The following is a 20,769-nucleotide window of genomic DNA, read 5'->3' on the forward strand; positions in this document are numbered from 1 at the left end:
TGTGACGCTCCTGGTGGAATATAGACAGAACTGCCAAACCCAGTCACGCCATAGTGTGGCTGGGTTACCCTCAAACTAGCCCTAGCCATGACCCTTAGCCTATACCTCCCCCAGCCCTAAAGTTGTTGCTTAACCCCAACACCCCCCTACCCTAACCCTCTCCCTGTCCTACACCTGATCTCCGACCCAAACACCAGCACTATATCCCTAACCTCAGCCCTTAACCCGACTCCCAACACCCTAACCTTAACCTTTTCTAACAACAAGACTCCTCAACCTACCACCAACCCTCAAAATACAATTTAATTCATTTCACATAAATTTGTTCTATTTAACATTCATGACAAAATGTTTTTTTGACCACGGGTTGATCATATTTAAGTGTGTAATAAATGCTAATAGTATGTTTTCACATGTTTGTCTTCTGTCCTAGTGTTTGTCGAATTGGTATTCTCTGTCAAGTTATTGTAGATTAGTGATGGACTAGTTACAAGATTCGGTTTAGTTGTCCCTCTGGCTAAAAGTTTATTTTTTAAACTTTTATAAAGGTGCTGGTCATCAGTGTCAAACTTTAGTTGGTTAGAGATGCTGTAGAAGGAATGAGAGCTGGGCTGGGTGTTTTTGTGGTAAAAACATGTTTTTTTTCTTTTCCCCTCATGGATGAGTGTCCTTCTCACTGGGAGGTTCCTTTTATTCAACTCTGAGTTTTGTTGCCGTTATATATCCAAAGGTTGACTTGTTGTGTGTTAGCAAGTGTTATAAAACCAAATCCTGTTTGTAGACACTTATGTGGTCATAAGTCCAGATCAAGGGTGTGAGACAAATCAGATCCATAAATATGACACCTTTTTTCCGTATATTTCTGAAAGACAAAGACAAATATCAGCAGGTAGAGGTCAGTGTTGCACACCTGTTTTTATCTGTGACTAAGTTCTTGTAGAACTGATTGAGGAACTGATTCTAGATTTGTGCAGTTATCTTTATTATGACAAATATATCAATCATGTACAGAGCAGCATCATAGCACAGACATTAAATATGACTTCAACAGGGGACAGAGGGTCACAGAGCGGCCTCTGCTGGCAGCAGTGAAACACTGGCGGTGTTTCAAAGACTAAGCCTGTGACGAGCAGATGAATTTATGCTCAGTTTGGCCAGAGCAGCTGGTGGAAATCCAGCTTCTTGGGTTTTCAACTAGCACACAATCAGAGCCTTGGACAGGCCCACTGTGACCCTGGGGCGCCACCTTCAGTCTATTGAAAGACACTGACTGACCATCAATCCACATCCAGCCACTGTGGCCTCCAGACAGACCTGAGGAACAAAGACATGAGTTAGATGGATAGTCTGGTGCCGGGGACCTCCACTAGGAGGCGCCAGATTACTGAGGGGGAGCTACAAAACAAGAGATAAAATGGTGTGACAATGTATTCTAACTAAATAAGACGGGACCTGTTGACCACAGTATCTTCTCAGACCTTGCTGTAGGTGTGGAGTGTATTAAACCCTGTTGAAGCTCAGCCTCAATGAGCGTCGATGGCACAGCAGTGGAGATATGTTTTTACTGTGGGGGGTTCAACTCTGGTTGGATAAATGCTATAAAAGTTGTCACTTCAATGGAACTGTGAGAGACGCTCACTGTGGGAGACACTCACCGATCCAAAATGGCTTCTTCTCTGCAAACCTCCACAGCCAGGACATGTCTTTTCTGGACCGCACACTGGTCAGACTACTGTTATACCTGAGACAGCAGGTGGTCCAGTTCAGGATGTGAACCACAAAACAAAGAACACAAATATGAAGTAGAAAAAGTACGAGAAGAGTAGTACTTCAGTGAGCAGGTTCTCTCGGCGCTGGCCCAGCTGGCCACTGACAGGCTGAGGACGTAACATCGTCTCCTGTAGTGGGTCCAACCTTCAGGACAGGAGCTGCTGACAGACCGGCCTGTCTGTGGGGACGGGGACAGACAGACAGACGTTTGAAACAGAAACTCCAGGTTCAGAAACACGCAGACTAGAGATTAATGGAGGCTAACGTTCACGCTAAACTGACCGTAGGTGTGAATGGTGATCCAGTAAACCACGCCCCTAACCAATGACCGCTGGGATACTGCTTACGCCCTCTGCAGGGCACGAGTGATCATCGTAAAATGAACACATTTAATTGTTGTACTTTGAGAGTTGCAGTTACTTTAAAAAACTCTTGCAAATATTTCCAACTTCACAGATGGAGACTTAAAGGCTTTAAAGTATTTTATATGTATTTCAATATGAACTGCAATTTACTGCAAAAGCCAAAAGACTGGACTTTAATATATGAGAAAATATGATTAATAAGAAGTCAGAGGAATTAATTTGTTTTTCTTCTTCTTTTTTAAACAAGTGCATCAGTGAAGGTGTGTGTGTGTGTGTACCTTGTGCTGCTGTAGCTCCAGGCTGCCTACAGGAGGATCCATCTGAGGATGGTCTCCAGCTCTGTGGTGGGACCAGCTCCACCCACCATCACCAGCCTCCAGCTCCTCCAGTCGTAGAGGAGTCAGACTGTGAAACTAACAGAGGCCAAAAACACAGGAATTCACTGAGTCACGTTTGTGTTTGTCCATAGAGTGTGGAAAAAGTAAAGATTTTTTTTTTTTACCGTCCAGACTTTGTCTTCTGACTGTCTCTGTGCTGGTACATACACCTGGACAAGGAGGACAGACGTTAGTCAGCTTTACAGTAAAACATGAATTAAACAAAAACGATTGGGTCTGGGCTCTGAAGTGGACTTGGGGTGACTGGAAGTCTAACTTCAGCCAAAGAGAAAAACAAATTCACATGGAAATGACGTAGAAAGCCAACAGGTTGCAAAATGACTGTGTGAAACACTGTCATCTTCTGGTTATAAATGGCATTGTAGCAGCGCGGGAGTACAGTTAAAAGTTTTGTGCTGGTTAGTTGATTGGAAGTGCTTAAAATAAAAGTTATAAATAAACAGTATTTTAAATAAATCAGTATTCGGACTGTTTATGTGTTGGTGTCAGTGTTGTCAGAAACCGAATGCGTTAAAACAGGTTTTTAGATCTGTCTTAGTGGATGAAGGTCATAAAGTTGAAAGGAAAGATCAATAATAATAATAATAATAATACTTTTGTATTGCCCAGTTCTTTAGTTCAGTTCAGTGAGCTAGAGTCAATCCCAGTAGTCACCAGATGAGGGCAGTGTTATACCCTGGACTGCTCTGTGACTCATAGAGAGACACAGGGAGACCAGGAAATCTCCATACAGTAAGATTAGAGCTGGGAATTGAACCAACATCCTTACTGCAAGGCAACACTGACACCATGTGGCCCAGACTGGTCAATAAAAAACAATCAGTAAATAAAGTGACCTTCAGTCCTTCATGTCTGACTCTGTGTCCCCCGCCCCCAGGGTTCATCCCCAGCTGCTGCCTCCCCCTGTGGTGGTGGGTGTGGCTGTAACTGGGAGCTGCCTGGTCCTGAGGTTCTTCCTCAACGTAGTCCAGGGAGACACGCCTGCTGGGGACGTCCCCTCTGGGAGGGTGAGGCTGGCTCTCCCACAGCAGCTCGGCCTCAATGTCGGTGACAGGGTCCTCTTCCACCTCCACTAAAGGAGGAGGAGGGAGGTGCTTGTCACCCTCCTCCAGCAGCTCCTCAGGGTCACACATTCCTGGAACGGACGATGGACAGGACACAACCGGGGGAATGAAAGACTTTTTTTTTGAGAGTCGGTGAAGATGTGGTGTAGTGTTGGAGGTGAACAGCTCCACAGATCACTTGGGACTCCTCACCTCCTCTGGGGTCGATGATCTCCACACTGGCGGACGTCCTCTGTCCCAGGACGGCGTTTTTAGGATTTTTGAGGATGACAGTGAAGGTCTCGTGGTTCTCCTCCAGTCCATCATCTGTCAGGTAAACGTTCCAGGTTTTCACACTGACGCCTGGAACAAAACAGAGAACAAGGCATGGAGAGGCTGCCGACCTGGAGGGAGTGAAACAGAGGCCAGAGGGCAGACACAGACCTGGGTCAAACTGGATCAGTCCGGCTGTGCTGTGAGTGAAGTCTCTGCCAGGTTTGGCTGATCCCTCCTCCACCTGCACAGACCAAGACCACGACTGTAGTCCGACTACACAAACAGGAAGTCCCAGTCTGAAGGATGTGCAGTTGTCACAGTGGTACCTGAATAGCGACGTAGGCCGGGTCCTCGCTCCGGCCGCTGCGTTGGATCTGGATCTGAAGGGTCCCGGCAGTCTCACAGGTTCTGTAGCAGGTCGCTGACAACTCCACCCGAGACCAGGTCAGCTCCAGACTGAACCAAGTCACACAGAAGGATAACTGGGTCAAGTCCACACTGGTCTGATCAAATCCCATTTTCATTAAGAAGAAAATGTCAGTCCCTACACTTGTGGCAGCATGGTGTTTCCAGCTGGGTCCGTGAGCAGGAACTCAAAGCTGTCGGCCGTCACCTCCATGTCGGCCGGAAGAACAAACACCACCGCACGCTGGTCCACGTCCCGCTGGGTGAAGCGTCCCCTGATGTAGCCCCCTGGTGGGAAGGAGGTGACACAGGAGTCAGTTCAGTTTGATGGAGCACTGACCTGTATCTCTGTAGGAGTGTGGAGGAGGAGAGACTCCTCCACCTGTCACTGTGTTCTCCAGGTGTCCAAAGTACGGAGGTCTGCTGATGGAGAAGTCCAGCTCCTCCGTGGGACTGTCAGGGTCCGAGGCCTGCAGGTGTTTGTTGGTGATGAAGATGCCGTAACGACCTCCACCCAGATCCACCACAGTGCTGGGGCTCCTCCTTGTGGTCAGACTGGGGGGTGTCCTGTCCACCTGATCCACCTGAACACAGCAGCACACCATTCGCTACAAGTGTGTGTGTGTTTTGTAACATTATTGTTGTGGGGACATTCTTCAGGTCTCCACTGAGTTAGGATTAGAATTAGGGTCAGATTAGGATTAGGTGTATGTTATGGTCCAGGTTAGGCTGTGTGGTAACGAACAACTACCAAAAATCCTTGTTGTTTTAATGAAAATGCAGTTCAAACTTTCTACCACTGGATGTCGCTGTTGTCATATGATTAACAACAACGGCTCTCGCACAGGTCCATGGTTTACAGAGAGACTCTGTGCATAAGTGCTGCTCTGATCACGTGGTCTCCATTTAGTAACAACGGACTCTGCCTGGGATGAAGTCCCTCCATGTCCGGAACAGTTTCTAGAACCGTTTGTTCTCACCAATATTCCCCGGCCGTGATTTTTAGGACATTTATACATGAATTTAAGAAAATAAATCCTGGTGGGCAGAACTGCTCCACCTGATGGTGCAGTAAGACACAGCTCTTTAAAAAAACTGTTTTGGTTTGTGGCCACTGGGAGCAGCATAGAGGCCGAGAGACCTTTGAAAGAACTGCACTGTGTCCTCTTGTAGGACAGCAACAGTATTTGATGCTGTACAACTGTAATACCAAATAGTTGGAGTTATGGTTTGGTTGATAAACATAAGGTTCTCTCCCATTTTTGAGAGCTTTATCTTTGTACTTGGTAGTACGCTACACACAGTAATGAAGTATGTATGAGTACCTTATTATGTTTGTCAAGTTTATTTTTAACTGTGACTATCAGTGAGTATCAGGGAGTACCAGGAAGTACCAGTATCAGTCAGTGTGTGTTCTGTGCATCACCTGAATATTGAACACGGCCGGTTCTTCTCTTAGCTGACCGAACTCCAGGTATCCCCGGTTGGTTCCATCAGTTGGCAGGAAGTAGAACCTGTCGATCTCAGCTGGGCTGTCCGAGTCATGTTGGTAGGCCAGTTTCAGCTGGTCCACATCCCCCTGGTTGAACCTCCATGGAGGCTGAAGTGGAACTCCTCTGAGCAGCAGTTTGCCATAGCGCGGTGGCTCAGTGACGCTGTAGCTCAGGTTGGTGATGGCGGTGTCGGGGTCAGTGAGCTCCAGTCGGTCGGGGCCGATGACCTCAGTGGCGCCGTCCTGCAGGCGGAGGCCGGTGTTGTGGTTCAGGGTTGGTGGGATGCGATCGCTGTGCTCGACAGTGAAGTGGAGGGTTCCACTCCGGGACGAGACACCGTTAGTCACAACAAAACTGTTGAGAAAGAAAAATAATGAAACATCCCTTTAATATCTGATAAAACCTGGACCGGGACTAGAGCTGAGCCGGACTGACCCCCCCATCCCTCCCACCTCTCCACACACACTTTAAAGTCACTGAATGTTTATATTCATATTTTATTGGATACCGTTCGGACTTTTTGTGGACATCAGACACACTAGGACCACCAGCACCCCCTGGTGGTCGGGTGGTGTCGTTATTGTAAAAACAACTGAAGACACTAGATGTCCCTAAATCCTACATACTGTGCCTTTAAAGTGACAGTACACAGATGCAGTCAAATAATACTGCAGTATATTTGAGTGAGTTTTTCTTCTAAAACTGTAACAGTACTCCACCTGATACTCCAGGTCGTTACATCTTAAATACTAAAAAGTAAATGAGCAGCTGAAGTCATCAATCACTGATAATATGTGTGTGTGTGTGTGTGTGTGTGTGTGTTTCTTCATGTGTGTACTTTGTCCACATCTTTGCCAACACAATCTGCCTCCCAGCCCTACTGCAGCTGACAACCTTACCCAGGACACACACACACACACACACACAGGCAGGTTTTGGTGTAACATCTGGCTTCAGCGTCGGCCATGTTTGTCCAGGGACGGACGTCCGTCAGTGGACGGTGTTGGGACAGACATCATCTCACTGCTGTAAGGCTGATGTCCAGTCATCATAGACTGTCACCATGATCAGATGTGTGTGTTCAGTATCAGACGATTTAGTAATGACCAATTACCAGTCGCGTGTAATTTTAGTGTTGTTTTACTGAAAATCCACACATTACTGTCGTAAATTTGTTTAATGTTTAACTGGTTGAAAATAAAACCTGAAATATAAATCACCAAGTCCAGGAACTGATTATCGTTCCCTCGTGTGTGTGTGTGTGTGTGTAAGTATGTGTTAACAGGGTTATTGGTTCCATCCAGTGGATGTAATACCAGTAGAAACCACTAGGGAAATGTGTGTGAAGTGATGTTGGAAACAGACAAACCTGTTAATGTAGGTAGAGGAAAATAAATGAGGACGAATTATCTGTCCATCAGTCTGTCCCCTCACCCCTGTCCCCTCACCCCTGTCCCCTCACCCTGTCTCTTCACCTCCGTCCCCTCACCCCTGTCTTCTGGCAGTGACTGGACCTGGGGTGTCCAGAGCCAAACAGCCAGTCCCAGCTGGGTCATCAGGGGCCTGGGTGACAAAGCTGGTGTCTGTGCAGGCTCCAGGTTTGTCACCCCCGTCCCTCCCTCCCTCTCATCCTCCCCACCTCCCTCTCTGCACTAAAGCCATGTTTATGCCAAATTGGCTGGAAAAGCAGATAAACACTGTGCAGCAGAGGAGAGCCCCCTGACACCCCCTGTCGGTCTCTGTGCCCAGTTTTCTGTCACGGGCCAAATGTTTTGTCTGTGTGAAATATTTTTGTCTCATAATGTATCGACGACACAAACGTCCTTTTCTCACAGTTTATGTAGGCAGTTAATGTTCCATTGATGCCCCCGCTCTGGGCATCAGAACGGACAGAGGAGGTCACAGTCAGGCAGCACAGCTGCTGGTCAGAAACAGGAAGTGTTGGTGACAAGGAGCTTTTTAAAAAAATATAATTTAAAAAAATTAGACCAAAAAATGAATTAAAAATACTCCAATACACACTAATACTGCTACATCAACAAGGATTATGCTGTTTGTCACGGTGGGCCATGCTGATTGGCTGTAGGGACTCACATGTCAACAGGGTTTAATACCCTCCAGGTCTACAGGACGGTCTGAGAAGAACCTGGGATCAGACTGTGGTCCGTGAGCAACAGCTGGTTCTGGTTGAACTAGTCCTAGAGTTGATCAGGTTCTAGTCTTTCATCATTACTGGTCCACTGGTCTAAACCAAACTGGACCACTGTCCACGTTAGTCGAACTAGTACCCTGGTGGTGAACGGAGTGAGTTAGTTCTCACCTTAAGGAGTCTGACTCTGCTTCATGGCTGTTGTCGTGGCTGTAACACACTTGGTGTGCGGCGACATCGAGCTGCGTGAAGCTGCTCAGCGGGACTCCAGGTTTACGCACCGCGTGGACCAGACCGTACCGCGGCGGGATGGACACGGTGTAAAGCAGTTCCTCTGGACGACCTGCTGCGTCTGACGCCAGTAGGATGTTGGTGTTGAGGACGACACGCTGACCCTCCATCAGATTCACTGTCCTAGTCTGGAGAACGATGTCCCCTGGTGGACGGAAGATGAGAAACAGGTATAAAAACACTGTCATCGGACCAGCACTCTGAAGTGACCGACCAGTGTCAATTTACCACTAAACACAAATATGTGAATGATTGTAAATGAATTTTCTTTGTCCCGTGTGGTGGCCCGCCCCCCACTTTGAGAACCACTGCTGTGAGGCCGCTTCCTTTGAAGGTTGTTATTTTGACAATAACAACATTAAAGTCTCATCAACTCACACAGTGATGATTCAAAGCTCTAGAAGAAACGCTGTGGGAGGGGGCGGAGGAGGGAGCAGCACCCACAGGAGGTCAGCTGACGTCCCCCCACAGCTGCTGCTGCTCCCCTCCGTTAATTATTCAGCAGCTGAGGAGGTCGAACGTTTCTCACCTCTGCTCCTCCAGGATCAGGGTGACAAGTCTGGTGTCTGTGCGGGCTCCAGGTTTGTCCCCCCCGTCCCTCCCTCCCTCTCATCCTCCCCACCTCCCTCTCTGCACTAAAGCCATGTTTATGCCAAATTGGCTGGAAAAGCAGATAAACACTGTGCAGCAGAGGAGAGCCCCCTGACACCCCCTGTCGGTCTCTGTGCCCAGTTTTCTGTCACGGGCCAAATGTTTTGTCTGTGTGAAATATTTTTGTCTCATAATGTATCGACGACACAAACGTCCTTTTCTCACAGTTTATGTAGGCAGTTAATGTTCCATTGATGCCCCCGCTCTGGGCATCAGAACGGACAGAGGAGGTCACAGTCAGGCAGCACAGCTGCTGGTCAGAAACAGGAAGTGTTGGTGACAAGGAGCTTTTTAAAAAAATATAATTTAAAAAAATTAGACCAAAAAATGAATTAAAAATACTCCAATACACACTAATACTGCTACATCAACAAGGATTATGCTGTTTGTCACGGTGGGCCATGCTGATTGGCTGTAGGGACTCACATGTCAACAGGGTTTAATACCCTCCAGGTCTACAGGACGGTCTGAGAAGAACCTGGGATCAGACTGTGGTCCGTGAGCAACAGCTGGTTCTGGTTGAACTAGTCCTAGAGTTGATCAGGTTCTAGTCTTTCATCATTACTGGTCCACTGGTCTAAACCAAACTGGACCACTGTCCACGTTAGTCGAACTAGTACCCTGGTGGTGAACGGAGTGAGTTAGTTCTCACCTTAAGGAGTCTGACTCTGCTTCATGGCTGTTGTCGTGGCTGTAACACACTTGGTGTGCGGCGACATCGAGCTGCGTGAAGCTGCTCAGCGGGACTCCAGGTTTACGCACCGCGTGGACCAGACCGTACCGCGGCGGGATGGACACGGTGTAAAGCAGTTCCTCTGGACGACCTGCTGCGTCTGACGCCAGTAGGATGTTGGTGTTGAGGACGACACGCTGACCCTCCATCAGATTCACTGTCCTAGTCTGGAGAACGATGTCCCCTGGTGGACGGAAGATGAGAAACAGGTATAAAAACACTGTCATCGGACCAGCACTCTGAAGTGACCGACCAGTGTCAATTTACCACTAAACACAAATATGTGAATGATTGTAAATGAATTTTCTTTGTCCCGTGTGGTGGCCCGCCCCCCACTTTGAGAACCACTGCTGTGAGGCCGCTTCCTTTGAAGGTTGTTATTTTGACAATAACAACATTAAAGTCTCATCAACTCACACAGTGATGATTCAAAGCTCTAGAAGAAACGCTGTGGGAGGGGGCGGAGGAGGGAGCAGCACCCACAGGAGGTCAGCTGACGTCCCCCCACAGCTGCTGCTGCTCCCCTCCGTTAATTATTCAGCAGCTGAGGAGGTCGAACGTTTCTCACCTCTGCTCCTCCAGGATCAGAGGGCGCGGAGCCAGAAGGGCCGCGGCCTCACGGCGCTGTGTTCACCCGACTGGCAAAGCTGGCACAGCCAAGTGGAAGAGGGTGAGGGAGGGGGGGTCTCAATAATATATGACCTGTGGACGGCCACTGGGACCACAGAGGACAGAGGGGTGTGACTGTGGGGACGTCTGTTGGTGTGAGAGTTAAACGTTGTTGTCGTTGTTTAAACCCACGTTGTTCAAGTCAGGACGGACTCGTCTTTTATCCAGTTGGTCGAGAGGGGCGTGAACACAAGTTACACGAATCATCTTTATTCAACAAGTCTGACCTCTGACCTTTTGGAAACGTTCGAACAGAGATGAAGAAGCTCTGAGCCGGAGACTCGTTGTCCAGGTCAGTCAGCGTGAACCTGAAGCTGTCGTGACCTTTGAAGCCGACAGGGTCATGATGAGCGGTGGTGGAATGTTGGTACCACAGTCGGTTCATCTCCACGTCCTCCTGGGTGAAGTTCTGACCGGAGGACAACTCCACCCAGCCTGACGGTGTCTGTGGACCAGTCACAGACTGGAGACTCAGATCCTGACCAGTACTACAGACTGCACCTTTAACCAGTTAACAAACTTGACCAAGTCTCCTCACCTTCAGCTGGAGTTTTCCGACTCGCGGGACAGCGTTGACGAAGTAGTACACTCGGTTTGGTGTCGAGTCCAAGTCCTCGGCTTCCAGGGCCACGCTGGAGATCACTCTGCGCTCGCCTACGTCCACCTCCAACCCTGCATTCCTGGACAAACAACCAGGACAGAAGATATGAACACAGGCAGGAACCCAAAGACCGTCCAAGGGATCCAGTACAGATGAGCGACCCACGTGGGTCAAGTTCACTGTCGCAGTCGCAGCAGGTCTTTCCTGGAGGGATCACAGAGACCCGTGCTGCTGCTGGTGGTGCTGGTGGAGGAGGTGGTGCAGTGGAAGGAGTAAACATCAGAAACCATCTGGCTGCTTCCTGACTTGGAAGTAACATCCAGGCGGGTCGGAGCTGGAGCTGCTGTCACGTCTCTCCTACAGGAACGTGAAAACAAGGAGACCTCCGTCTGCCAGGTCTCCGTGTTACTGCTGCCTCACCGCACCTTCACGGTACCTGCACCACCTGTGCAGCGCACCCACCCACCCACACACACACACACACACACCGCTCACTGATCTGGGAACAGTGATGATGGAACCACATGCAACTCAGTGGAGGATGCTAATTGTCAATCATCTGCTAAAAGACTGCTAAAAGAAAGGGGAGGAAGTGAGGGAGGGGGTGTTTACTGTCGCAAACTTTTGTTGTAATCAGTAAAAGGACACAGATGACCCCTCTGACCCCCATCCAAACCCCTGCCAGGCTGAACCCACCCTCATCGATACAGTTGTGTGTTTGGAGACGGTTAAAGTTTTACTGTCAAAATGAATATGAATAAATACTGAGGGAAAAATAAAAACCAAATACTTGGTGGAACATTCTAGTACATGACATCATTGGGTGTACTGTGTATACTGGCAAATACTGTGTCTACTGGTAAATACATGTTGGGTGCAGTTCAGTGTGTGTTGTATGTACTTGAGCAGTCGTGGTTTCTCATCGTTGACCGGCAGCACGGTGACACGGGTCGTCCCCCTCACGGTGTGGACGCCATCTGTCAGCTGCAGAGCCACGGCGTCCTCCAGGGTTTCTGTGTCATCGTGCATGTACATGATCTTCATGCCTGGAGAGGGGGGAGGGTGGAGAGGAAGGGAGGTTGATGAAGATGCACGGAGGAGGAAGAGGAGGAGGAGGAGGGCGTTTGTAAACTGTTTGTCGACTTCTTCTTCTGTTGTTTATTCTCGGGATCATTTCAGTTTTTTTTTACCTTTTTCTAAATACTCCCAGCAGCTGGGCAGAGGGTATTAGAGAGGGGGCAATACTGACTGGGGAGGCAACGATGAATCAGTTAAAAACTGAAACAAATCTATGACAATTCTCATCGATTGAAAAAAAGAGCACTTTTTTACATTAAAAAAGAACTGGAAAGGCTACAGATAAAGAGACATAATAAGAAACAAATACCACTGATGTGTGTTTTATTTCAAACTGAATTTCTCATGTGTTTATAATATTAACCTTCAGTTGTTCCAGATTCAGTGTTGACACAAAACTAGTTTGTTTCCATGTGAAACAGTTACACATTACAGATCATTTACAGTTTTTCAATAAATGATCTTGGCCGAGACTTGGTCACAGTTTTTTAATTTTGGCCCACCGTGAATTTGACTCCTCTGGTATAAGGAGTAGACTGCATTATGTCAAAAAGTCAATGGTCAGACCATGACACTACGCGCTCTAGTACAGTAGGTGGTAGTATGCGCCTAAAACTTTGGTTGTGACCCGCTCATACCTTGACGTAGCTCCTGTAAGGTGAAGGAAGTGACGGGGCGGCTCTTGTCCAGGTAGCGGCTGGTGTCCGCACCAGTGATGAGTTGACCATGAACTGGAGCTTGGACCACTGTGAACGTGAGCAGGTCCTGAGGAGCGTCCAGGTCCACAGCGTCCAGTATCGATGGAGTAAGTTCCCTCGTACCTCCTTCTCTGACCTGGAATACCACAACAAGGACCACAGCCCAGATCAGACCAGATCAGTATTCTCTCTGCTCACGGTCAGGAGAAACAGGACAGGACACAATCTTCACCACTGGACCTGGAACCTACGGTAAAGTTGGCGATCAGCAGAGATGGTTTCTCATCGTTGGTTGGATTGATGATGATGTAAACGGGAACGGGGGCGGAGTGATGAAGGCCGTCACTCACGCTGATGGAGAGCTGGTCCACAGTGGGCTCGGCCCCTCTGTGCTCTGACTGGACGTAGTTGATGAAACCTGACGTCAGGTGGATGAGGCTGAATGATTCTACAAACAACAAAATGACCAGGATGAAAAATTCAGACAGCTAGACAAACAGTTGGCCACTAGGGGGTGACTCAAACACAACACTTACCAATGTGGACACCCGCGTTGCTCTTCTCAGAGCCAGGTGGTGGCAGTGTGTTCTCCAGGAAGCCGTGAAGAGGTGGAGCGTCCAGGTAGAGTGTCAGCTGGTCGGGGGGGCTATCAGGGTCCACGGCACCGAGGACGCCTTTACACAGACAGGCTGAGGAACCTTCATCCACCGCCAACAGAGACTCTCCTGGAACACGTGTAAGTGGATCCAGTCATTAAAGACAAGAAAGTCTGGACGAGGACGGAAGTTAAAACTTCCCCAGAGGTCTGCAGGCTGGTACTGGTCCATAAGTCATTTGGTACCGATCCAAATGACCTATGGACACAGTAAAAAAGTGTTTCTTAAATTTTGAAAATTTAAGAATTCTTCAATGATCAGCGTGGTTCTTCGGTTCACAGTACCGGCCGACCGACACGTGGTACAAAAAAGGGTTGTGGACCGCTGCTTTAGGGTCACTCATCCTAACCATCATTTACTCTTGCATTCACACTGAGCATGAGAAAATTCACACACACACAACCATCAGTTAGACCTGGGCCTCGAACCACAGCCCTTCTTGCTGTAAGGCAAATGGACTATACCTACTGTGAAATATCTATTTAAAGATGAACCAGTGATGTGCCTGTGTTACCAGTTCACCTATCAACCAGCAACCATCTGGTCCTGTCTTTATTTCTCCGTCCGTTCATCCAGTAATGAGCAAACACAAACATCCCTGGACCTGAATCCATATGAGAAACAATCCACGTGAATGGACCGCGTATGTTTATATGTCGTGTTAATATATGTGGGACGTAGACGGACAGTCCTGGATCTGGCTGATAACAAAATTTCATCCTAAGTACGGCACGAGGTCCAGCTGGAGTCCTCCTGTTCTGCCGCGCTAAGACTCTAATTCTGCGTCTTTATTCAATGCTAATTAATTAGACAGAGAAAACAGCACATACATTCTAGCTGCCTACTACACCCCCCTCCCCCCCCATCACAACAAAAACCCCTGCTTCTTCTGTCGTGTCTGTGTTCAAAGAATAGGAAGAGATATGCGGACAGGATTAGAGAGAGTTTCCCCGCTGCAGTAATCCGGCTAACGAGGCAGCTAGCACGCCGGCTATTGTGAAGAAAAGGTTGAGCTTTTGTTTCAGACAGATTCCTATTGTCCAACGCCGGCGTCCTCCGGAGACGCATGCACACGCAGATACAGGACATCTACAATAACAGCTGATAACAAGTCAACAACAGTCAGCAACAACAACAACAACAACAACAACAACAACGCTGGTGCAGAGACGGGCGTTCAGGCTGAATGCTGAACACCAGGGTTGACCACGTTTGGATGGAGGGATTTTACAAAGTAACAGATGCAGTTTGAATTAAAACTCAATTCAATTTGGAACAATAGTGCTATCTACTATAGAGGGCGCTGCAAAATGTTGAAAAACCTGCCCCCTTGTGCTGACCTTTGCTGTTATAAATATAAACCTAATCCCAATTTTTTACCCTAACTCTAATTCTAATCCCATCTCCAAACTAAATGTTGAAGCTCAATAGACCTGTAAATGTCCCCACCATATATCTGTGCCAGGAAGGCACACACACACACACACACACACCAGCGCCTCTCAGTCGGTTCCAGATCCCAGTTAGTCCCAGTGGTCACTGGTCCTCATTGATAACCACAGAGCTCCTCCAATCCCTCTTCTTGGCCCCGACTGGAGCGAGAACTATCCCCGTCCCCAGGAGACACTGTGTGTCATTGTGTGTGTTTGAGTCCAAGTCCATGTGTGTGTTGTTGTTGTTGTGTATGTCAACCCCCCCATCCCTCCTCCCAGTGTAGAGTGTGTGTTATACTGATAGGTGACAGCGAGGCGTCAGGGTCAGAGCTGCTCCGCTGCATTAAGAGGATTTTCGGCAGAAGACCAGGAGGTGTTGGCACCGACGTCAAAACACACACTCACACACACACACACGCTGGACTTATTGAGATGTTTTCTATAAAATGTGGCTCTGTTCCTGCTGCAGCAGCTGAAGGTGACGGTGAAAACATCTCTGAAGCCACAAAAATGAAGTGAAATTTAATTTTACGACTCAAACCTCAGAGACAACAGTTGGAGAGTGAACAGAACCACAGGACAGACGTGTCTCACCCAGTGTGATGGAAGGAACTTTGTTGTTGACGGGCAGGACGGTGATGTTGAGGTCGTACACAGGAAGTGTGCCATGGAGGGGCACGGGAGGAGGCAGGGCGTCTCCATGGCAACAACCCTCAGTCCCACCAGCCTCGCCGTCAGAGATGATGAGAGTGACTGTGTCAAACACTGGTTCTGCTCCGATCTCTCCTCCTGAAAAATAAGTTCAGTCTCTGACCATGTCCACGGGTCCAAAAAGGTTTTTTGTCATTTCTTAAAGCTCTGTGTTCTGGTATGATCCAGTAAGACCAAATAAATGACTGGTGTCCAACATGTAGGTCCCAAAGCCTTTGTGTAAGGACCAGGTCCTCACCTGTGTGGACGTAGTAAATGAATCCCTGCAGCAGGTCCTGCTGGGAGAACCTGTCCACACTCAGACCAGCTCTCTGCAGCTCCCCTCGACCGGGGCTCCGGGCCAACATGTAGGTCAGTCTGAAGTCGTCGCTGTCACGGTCTGTAGCCGACAGATAGTCCACTGTCACCTGGACCCGACCCCCTTCTTCGCAGCTCAGCTCCCCCCGTAGACCTCTGCCTAACTGTGGAGGCTCGTCATTCATGGGCAGGATCTAAGAGCCCCAGTGGGGGGGAGGGGCGGATATATATACATGCCAATATATGTGCCAAAAAATACATGCCAATATATGGCATTCAACAGAGAGCCATGACCCGCCTGTCCACTGAGCTAATATATGCTAATATATATTATATTTCCTAGTCCCACAGAGAATAGATCTCACCTGTATGGGCAGGACCACGTGGGCTGAGTTCAGACCGTCTGTGACCCTCAGGGCGACCTCGTCCTCAGTGGTCTCAGAGTCATCGTGAATGTACCTGTGGCAGCAGGAACCAAAGTTTTCAGTCCATAAAACAAATGAGGAAAAACAGCAGAACTCCCCCATGAACACAGAGTCCTGACCTGAGTCGAAGTCCTCGGAGGTCCTGCAGACTGAAGACGTCTCTTGGCTGAAGCGTCCGTCCCTGCAGCTCCAGACGGCCGTGATGAGGTGTCTTCTGGACTTCCATCCTCAGGGTCTGCTCTCTGCTGTCTCGATCGTGCACCAGGAGATGCTCCTCTGTCACAAAGGTGCCTCCACCCTCCTCCACCCGCAGCAGGTTGGTGAAGGCCTGAGGATAAACAGTGTCAACCACAAAAAAACATTTTACTGCAGTATCTGAAGGATTTACTCATATTTATTTATCACTGTACTTTCAACAACTGCTAGCGGCTAAAGCCTCTGTGTGAACTCTGACCTCTGGGGCCTGGTCGTCCACAGGGAGGATGGTGATGTTGAAGAGGAGACCTGAGAGGGCGCCACCTTGGTGGTCGCTCACAGAGAAGACAAACTGGACAAAGAGTGGCTCTGGACCGATGTCCTCCACTGGAGGCATAAAGGCTACCTTCATATGGTTCACGGCATGCTGGGAAACAGAGGTCGGACTATTTCAGCATCAACAACTCTGCATGCTCCGAGTGTGTTGTCAGAACCAGTCTGAGTGTGTGTTTCACTAACTTGTGTGAAGGACTTCAGCACTGGCACCATGTGGTCTCTCTTCATGGCGTTTGTGACATCAGTGTAGAACAGACGTCCTGCGTCCATCAGTCTGGAGGAGAACAACACACACAATCAATGAATGACATTTCACTCATTATTTCATTCTTTATTTAAGGGACAGTTTATGTTTTTGACATTTGACTACAGAAGCTCCAGTCTGGTCCAGAATTAGACACGTCGGTGCTTCGTCAGGGTCAAAATAGGACAAAAAGGCCAAATAAGACAAACTGGGCCTTAAATTCTCCTGGAATCTTTTGTTTTTCAGTCACTTTATATTGAATTATCAAGTCTAAAAGGACTGTTTTTTTTACCCAGGGTTCTGTGGGCTAAAACAGGGCTGCGTAATGACGTAAGTCAGGTCCGAGTCGGGCTGTTCCCTGTCTGTGAAGTGAAGGTGAGTCTGCGTGATGTAGACCACGTCCGTCTCTCTCACTGTCAGAGAGCGAACGCTGCCCGCCACCTCCACTGGCAGCTGGTCTTTCACTGGGAAAACATGGACCACCACCGTCTGGAAATACAGGGAAATACATGGGAATTACTGAACAAACACAGATACTCAAGAAGACAAGTAAAAAAAAGTCTGAGACAAGAAGAATTATATCATCAGCATAGAGTGATATTTTTTGTACAGATCGATGTTTTTAAACTTGCATATGTCTGTGAGAGGTTTGGCGGCTGGTGGCTGTCAGACAACGTGATGTCAAAGGAGTCTTCAAACTGCTCTTCCCCTGAGTGTTGGTAGGAGATCTGACCCTGGAGCAGGTCCTTCTGAAGGAAACTGTCCACCGAGAAACCTGGATTATAAAAACCAGCCACACAGACCAGTGAAGGAGGACATTTTTAATGGACTCTCTGGTCTTTTATCTGTAGATTAATCATCACCTCACCCTCACCTGTCTGCTGCCCGGGGGTCTTTCTGACCAGCTGCCCGGTCCTGGGGGGGTTGACCAGTTGGTACAGGATGTAATCATCACTGGAGTCCAGGTCAGAAGCCATCAGCATGTACTCCTCCAGCCTCACTGCTCCACCCTCCTGCACTTCCACCGCCACATTGTTGATGAGAAAAGGTGGGGAGTCGTCCTTGGGCAGGATGTTGATTGGGAACTTGTGGCGGATGCTGTGACGGCCGTCACTTATACGGAACACGACGTGATCACGGGTGGTGTCACTGTCAGAGTGGTGGTAGACGACCACGCCTTCCTTCAGGTCCCGCACTCGGAACATAAAAGCTTTTCCACCTGGAACCACACAGAGGGTCGGATGGTGGAACCACTGGTGTAAGTCAGGCGCAGTAACAACTTCATCCACCGCGTTAGCCTGGATTTGGTCAACTTTTATTTACAAGATTTCAAATGTCTAAACGACGTTTTCATGAATAATGTTGGTGCAGGAATAACGTCAACTGTGAGGAAAGCTAATTTCTAGGAATAACGTCAACTGTGAGGAAAGCTTTCATGATGATTGTCGACACAAAATGTTGTATCAGACGTTGAGGACTAGTGTGTCCCACATTCAAATAGAATGCGGATCGTGTCCATCTGTCAGCGTTCTGCTGCTGGCTCACTTTCTTCACACTTTACAATGTGCTAATGTTAACGGCAGCGCGTCACATGACTGGCAGCCCACTGACGGACATGTGTTGTTGTCAGCGTACGACACTAGTTCTCAGCCAAAGCTAACACTTAGAATCAATTACCGTCTCCCACACATTCACAATGTATTTCCTGTCGTAGTCGCTCGGAATTAACAAGTTTCTCTTAGCGCCTACAGGCACTGGGAGGTTTTGGCTGCAGTTCGTGCTGTGAACACCAGTGAGGTAAAACATGGCCTCCTTCCCGGTGGTCTTCCTGTTGCCAGGACGGGGGCTTCCTGTCTCCCTGTGTGCGCCAGAGAGACAGAAGGGCAAGGTCAGCAGACAGATTGAGAGAGAAGTGGTCGCAAGTCTGAACCTCATTAGGAACTTTACCAAAGGGAACCAGCTACTGGTCCAAGTGATGGAAACAACTTGGTAATTGGGCCCAAAGGTGGTGTTGGGCAACAGGCCCACGAAGGAAACGTGGGCTGGGACGATGTGTTACAGAGAGAGAGGGAGAGAGAGAGGGAGAGAGTCTGTGTGTGTCACGTCAGGCAGCCGTCCATTTGGCTGAAGGCATTGGATGGAGCCTACAGTGATTGTCCCTCTGGTCTATAAGTGGCAGCATGGAGGGTCAGCAGCACACTCCACCCCCTCCACCAGCCTCGGCCTCAGTGGAGGATTCACCAACTGCTCCAACAGAAACATCACTGAACTTGTGAGAAAAGCTGTGCCAGACTTCTTTCCAACAACAAAAGCTGCAGGAAAACAGGACACCACACGGCTGTGAGCGGTGACTGGGAGAAGGTGGAGGAGGGTGGAGGAAGACTTTTTTTTTCAAGTTATATAAATTAACATTTTAAAATGTTAATTTTGTTCCTGATGTGCTGACAGAACAGGTGAAATCCTTCCAGATCCTTCCATCCTGCTCCTTTACTTTTAAACAGCCATGAAAGGTTAAGTCCCTGCTTGAACCCCTGAGGGACCTTTGCACTCTGGCATCACCCCTCCCCTCTCTGTTCTCCCCCTGCACTTTCTTCACTGCTCCGTCTTAGCTGGTAGCATGAAGCCCTGTTTGGGGACAGTACATCTGCTGTCTGTGCACGGCGGCATGAAATAGAATAAGTCTCTCCAATCTGCTGCCCCCTCTCTGCCTGCTGAGGACAAAGACGGCGTCTCCATAAGCACTGGGCTGGAAGGGACAGACATGGACAGAGAGGACAGCTGAAATACTGCTGCTGCTGCTGCTGCTGTGGCCTCTGGCAGACCGAGTGGCCGGGCCCTTATTTTACACCTGATTAGGAAACACATGCAGGGTCACTGAACGTTTTCCTCTCCGGCTCCACCACAGTCCCTGATGGGGGGGGTGACACATGGAGCAACAGAAGCGGAAAAGGTCAGACAGCGCTGTCTCTGGGGATTTAGAAAGATCAGGAATACCAGCATGTTCAAAAACCATGGTGCGGCCAAAGAGGGTCTAAAGTAGAAAGTTCAGAACGTCACCAGAGAAGCAGAGAGCAGAGAGTCCTGGGTTCAATTCCCAAAGGAAACACATACTTCTGTAAGTCGCTTTGGATAGAAGCGTCTGCTAAATATGTCATTTTATTTTCTCTGTTCAATTTTATTTTGAGAATTTAATGAACTTCAGTGAAGCTCTGAAGGAAATGTGTGAATGGGTGAGGGGCTGACGACAACATCTGTCTACCATGAACACTGACGTCCCCCACCTCTGACACTCAGGCGTCCATGTAGAGGACCGTCCACAGCCACCAGGTAAACGGCATCGATATTGTCGTTGTCCACGATCTGCAGCTCCTCCCAGGTGATTGGTCGAGACTGACCCTCCAGCAGATCCAGACCTGGAACACCAGGTTTAAAGTTCAACACAAATTTTGATTTTCATTTAACTTCACTTTTGAAATTTTTATTTTTTTTTTTAAACTTTGGCGCAACAGACATTTGAAGTTCCACAATCTCTAGTCTTTAAAAAGATAATTTAAATGTATTTCTTTGACAAGTTCATGTTATTTTTCTACAAATTCTCAATCCTGGATTTATTTAACAGGAATGATCTGTTGGCTGTAATCTTTTGTCAAATTGTGTGAGTCAAACTCAAACTTCTTCACCAGCTTTGAAGCTGAATGAATGTTTTAAAATCAGTGCATTTGTTTTTCAGAGAGAAAAGAAAGTTCTAGATCAGGGATGTCCAAACTTTTTTGGGTGCGGGCTAAAAACAGATAAATAAGCAAAGGCCCGGGCCGCACCCCCCCCCCCCCCCTCCCGGGGAACGTCTTTTTAG

General features: G+C 48.3%; 1 protein-coding gene across 1 annotated transcript in view; it reads right to left on the reverse strand.

The window, feature by feature from the left end:
- Positions 1-114: 114 nt before the first annotated feature.
- frem1b (Fras1 related extracellular matrix 1b) overlaps positions 115-20,769 on the reverse strand; it is a 26,547-nt gene continuing 5,892 nt past the window's right edge. The window contains exons 8-36 of the mRNA XM_008337910.3: positions 20,198-20,329; positions 17,791-18,135; positions 17,549-17,691; positions 17,209-17,405; positions 16,856-16,946; positions 16,596-16,763; positions 16,261-16,469; positions 16,082-16,175; positions 15,658-15,910; positions 15,303-15,497; positions 13,156-13,344; positions 12,871-13,067; positions 12,560-12,755; positions 11,746-11,890; positions 10,782-10,923; positions 10,478-10,688; positions 9,494-9,758; positions 5,684-6,104; positions 4,640-4,841; positions 4,401-4,545; positions 4,179-4,308; positions 4,021-4,093; positions 3,790-3,939; positions 3,370-3,668; positions 2,638-2,682; positions 2,414-2,548; positions 1,830-1,948; positions 1,656-1,741; positions 115-1,314 (exon numbers count right to left, since the gene is read on the reverse strand). Coding sequence (XP_008336132.1) covers positions 1,115-1,314; positions 1,656-1,741; positions 1,830-1,948; positions 2,414-2,548; positions 2,638-2,682; positions 3,370-3,668; positions 3,790-3,939; positions 4,021-4,093; positions 4,179-4,308; positions 4,401-4,545; positions 4,640-4,841; positions 5,684-6,104; positions 9,494-9,758; positions 10,478-10,688; positions 10,782-10,923; positions 11,746-11,890; positions 12,560-12,755; positions 12,871-13,067; positions 13,156-13,344; positions 15,303-15,497; positions 15,658-15,910; positions 16,082-16,175; positions 16,261-16,469; positions 16,596-16,763; positions 16,856-16,946; positions 17,209-17,405; positions 17,549-17,691; positions 17,791-18,135; positions 20,198-20,329 — 5,177 coding nt within the window. The 3' untranslated portion in view covers positions 115-1,114. The remainder of the gene's footprint in view (positions 1,315-1,655; positions 1,742-1,829; positions 1,949-2,413; positions 2,549-2,637; positions 2,683-3,369; positions 3,669-3,789; positions 3,940-4,020; positions 4,094-4,178; positions 4,309-4,400; positions 4,546-4,639; positions 4,842-5,683; positions 6,105-9,493; positions 9,759-10,477; positions 10,689-10,781; positions 10,924-11,745; positions 11,891-12,559; positions 12,756-12,870; positions 13,068-13,155; positions 13,345-15,302; positions 15,498-15,657; positions 15,911-16,081; positions 16,176-16,260; positions 16,470-16,595; positions 16,764-16,855; positions 16,947-17,208; positions 17,406-17,548; positions 17,692-17,790; positions 18,136-20,197; positions 20,330-20,769) is intronic.

Source organism: Cynoglossus semilaevis, chromosome 2 (genome assembly GCF_000523025.1).
Source record: "Cynoglossus semilaevis isolate Cse_v1.0 chromosome 2, Cse_v1.0, whole genome shotgun sequence".
NCBI lineage: Eukaryota > Metazoa > Chordata > Actinopteri > Pleuronectiformes > Cynoglossidae > Cynoglossus > Cynoglossus semilaevis.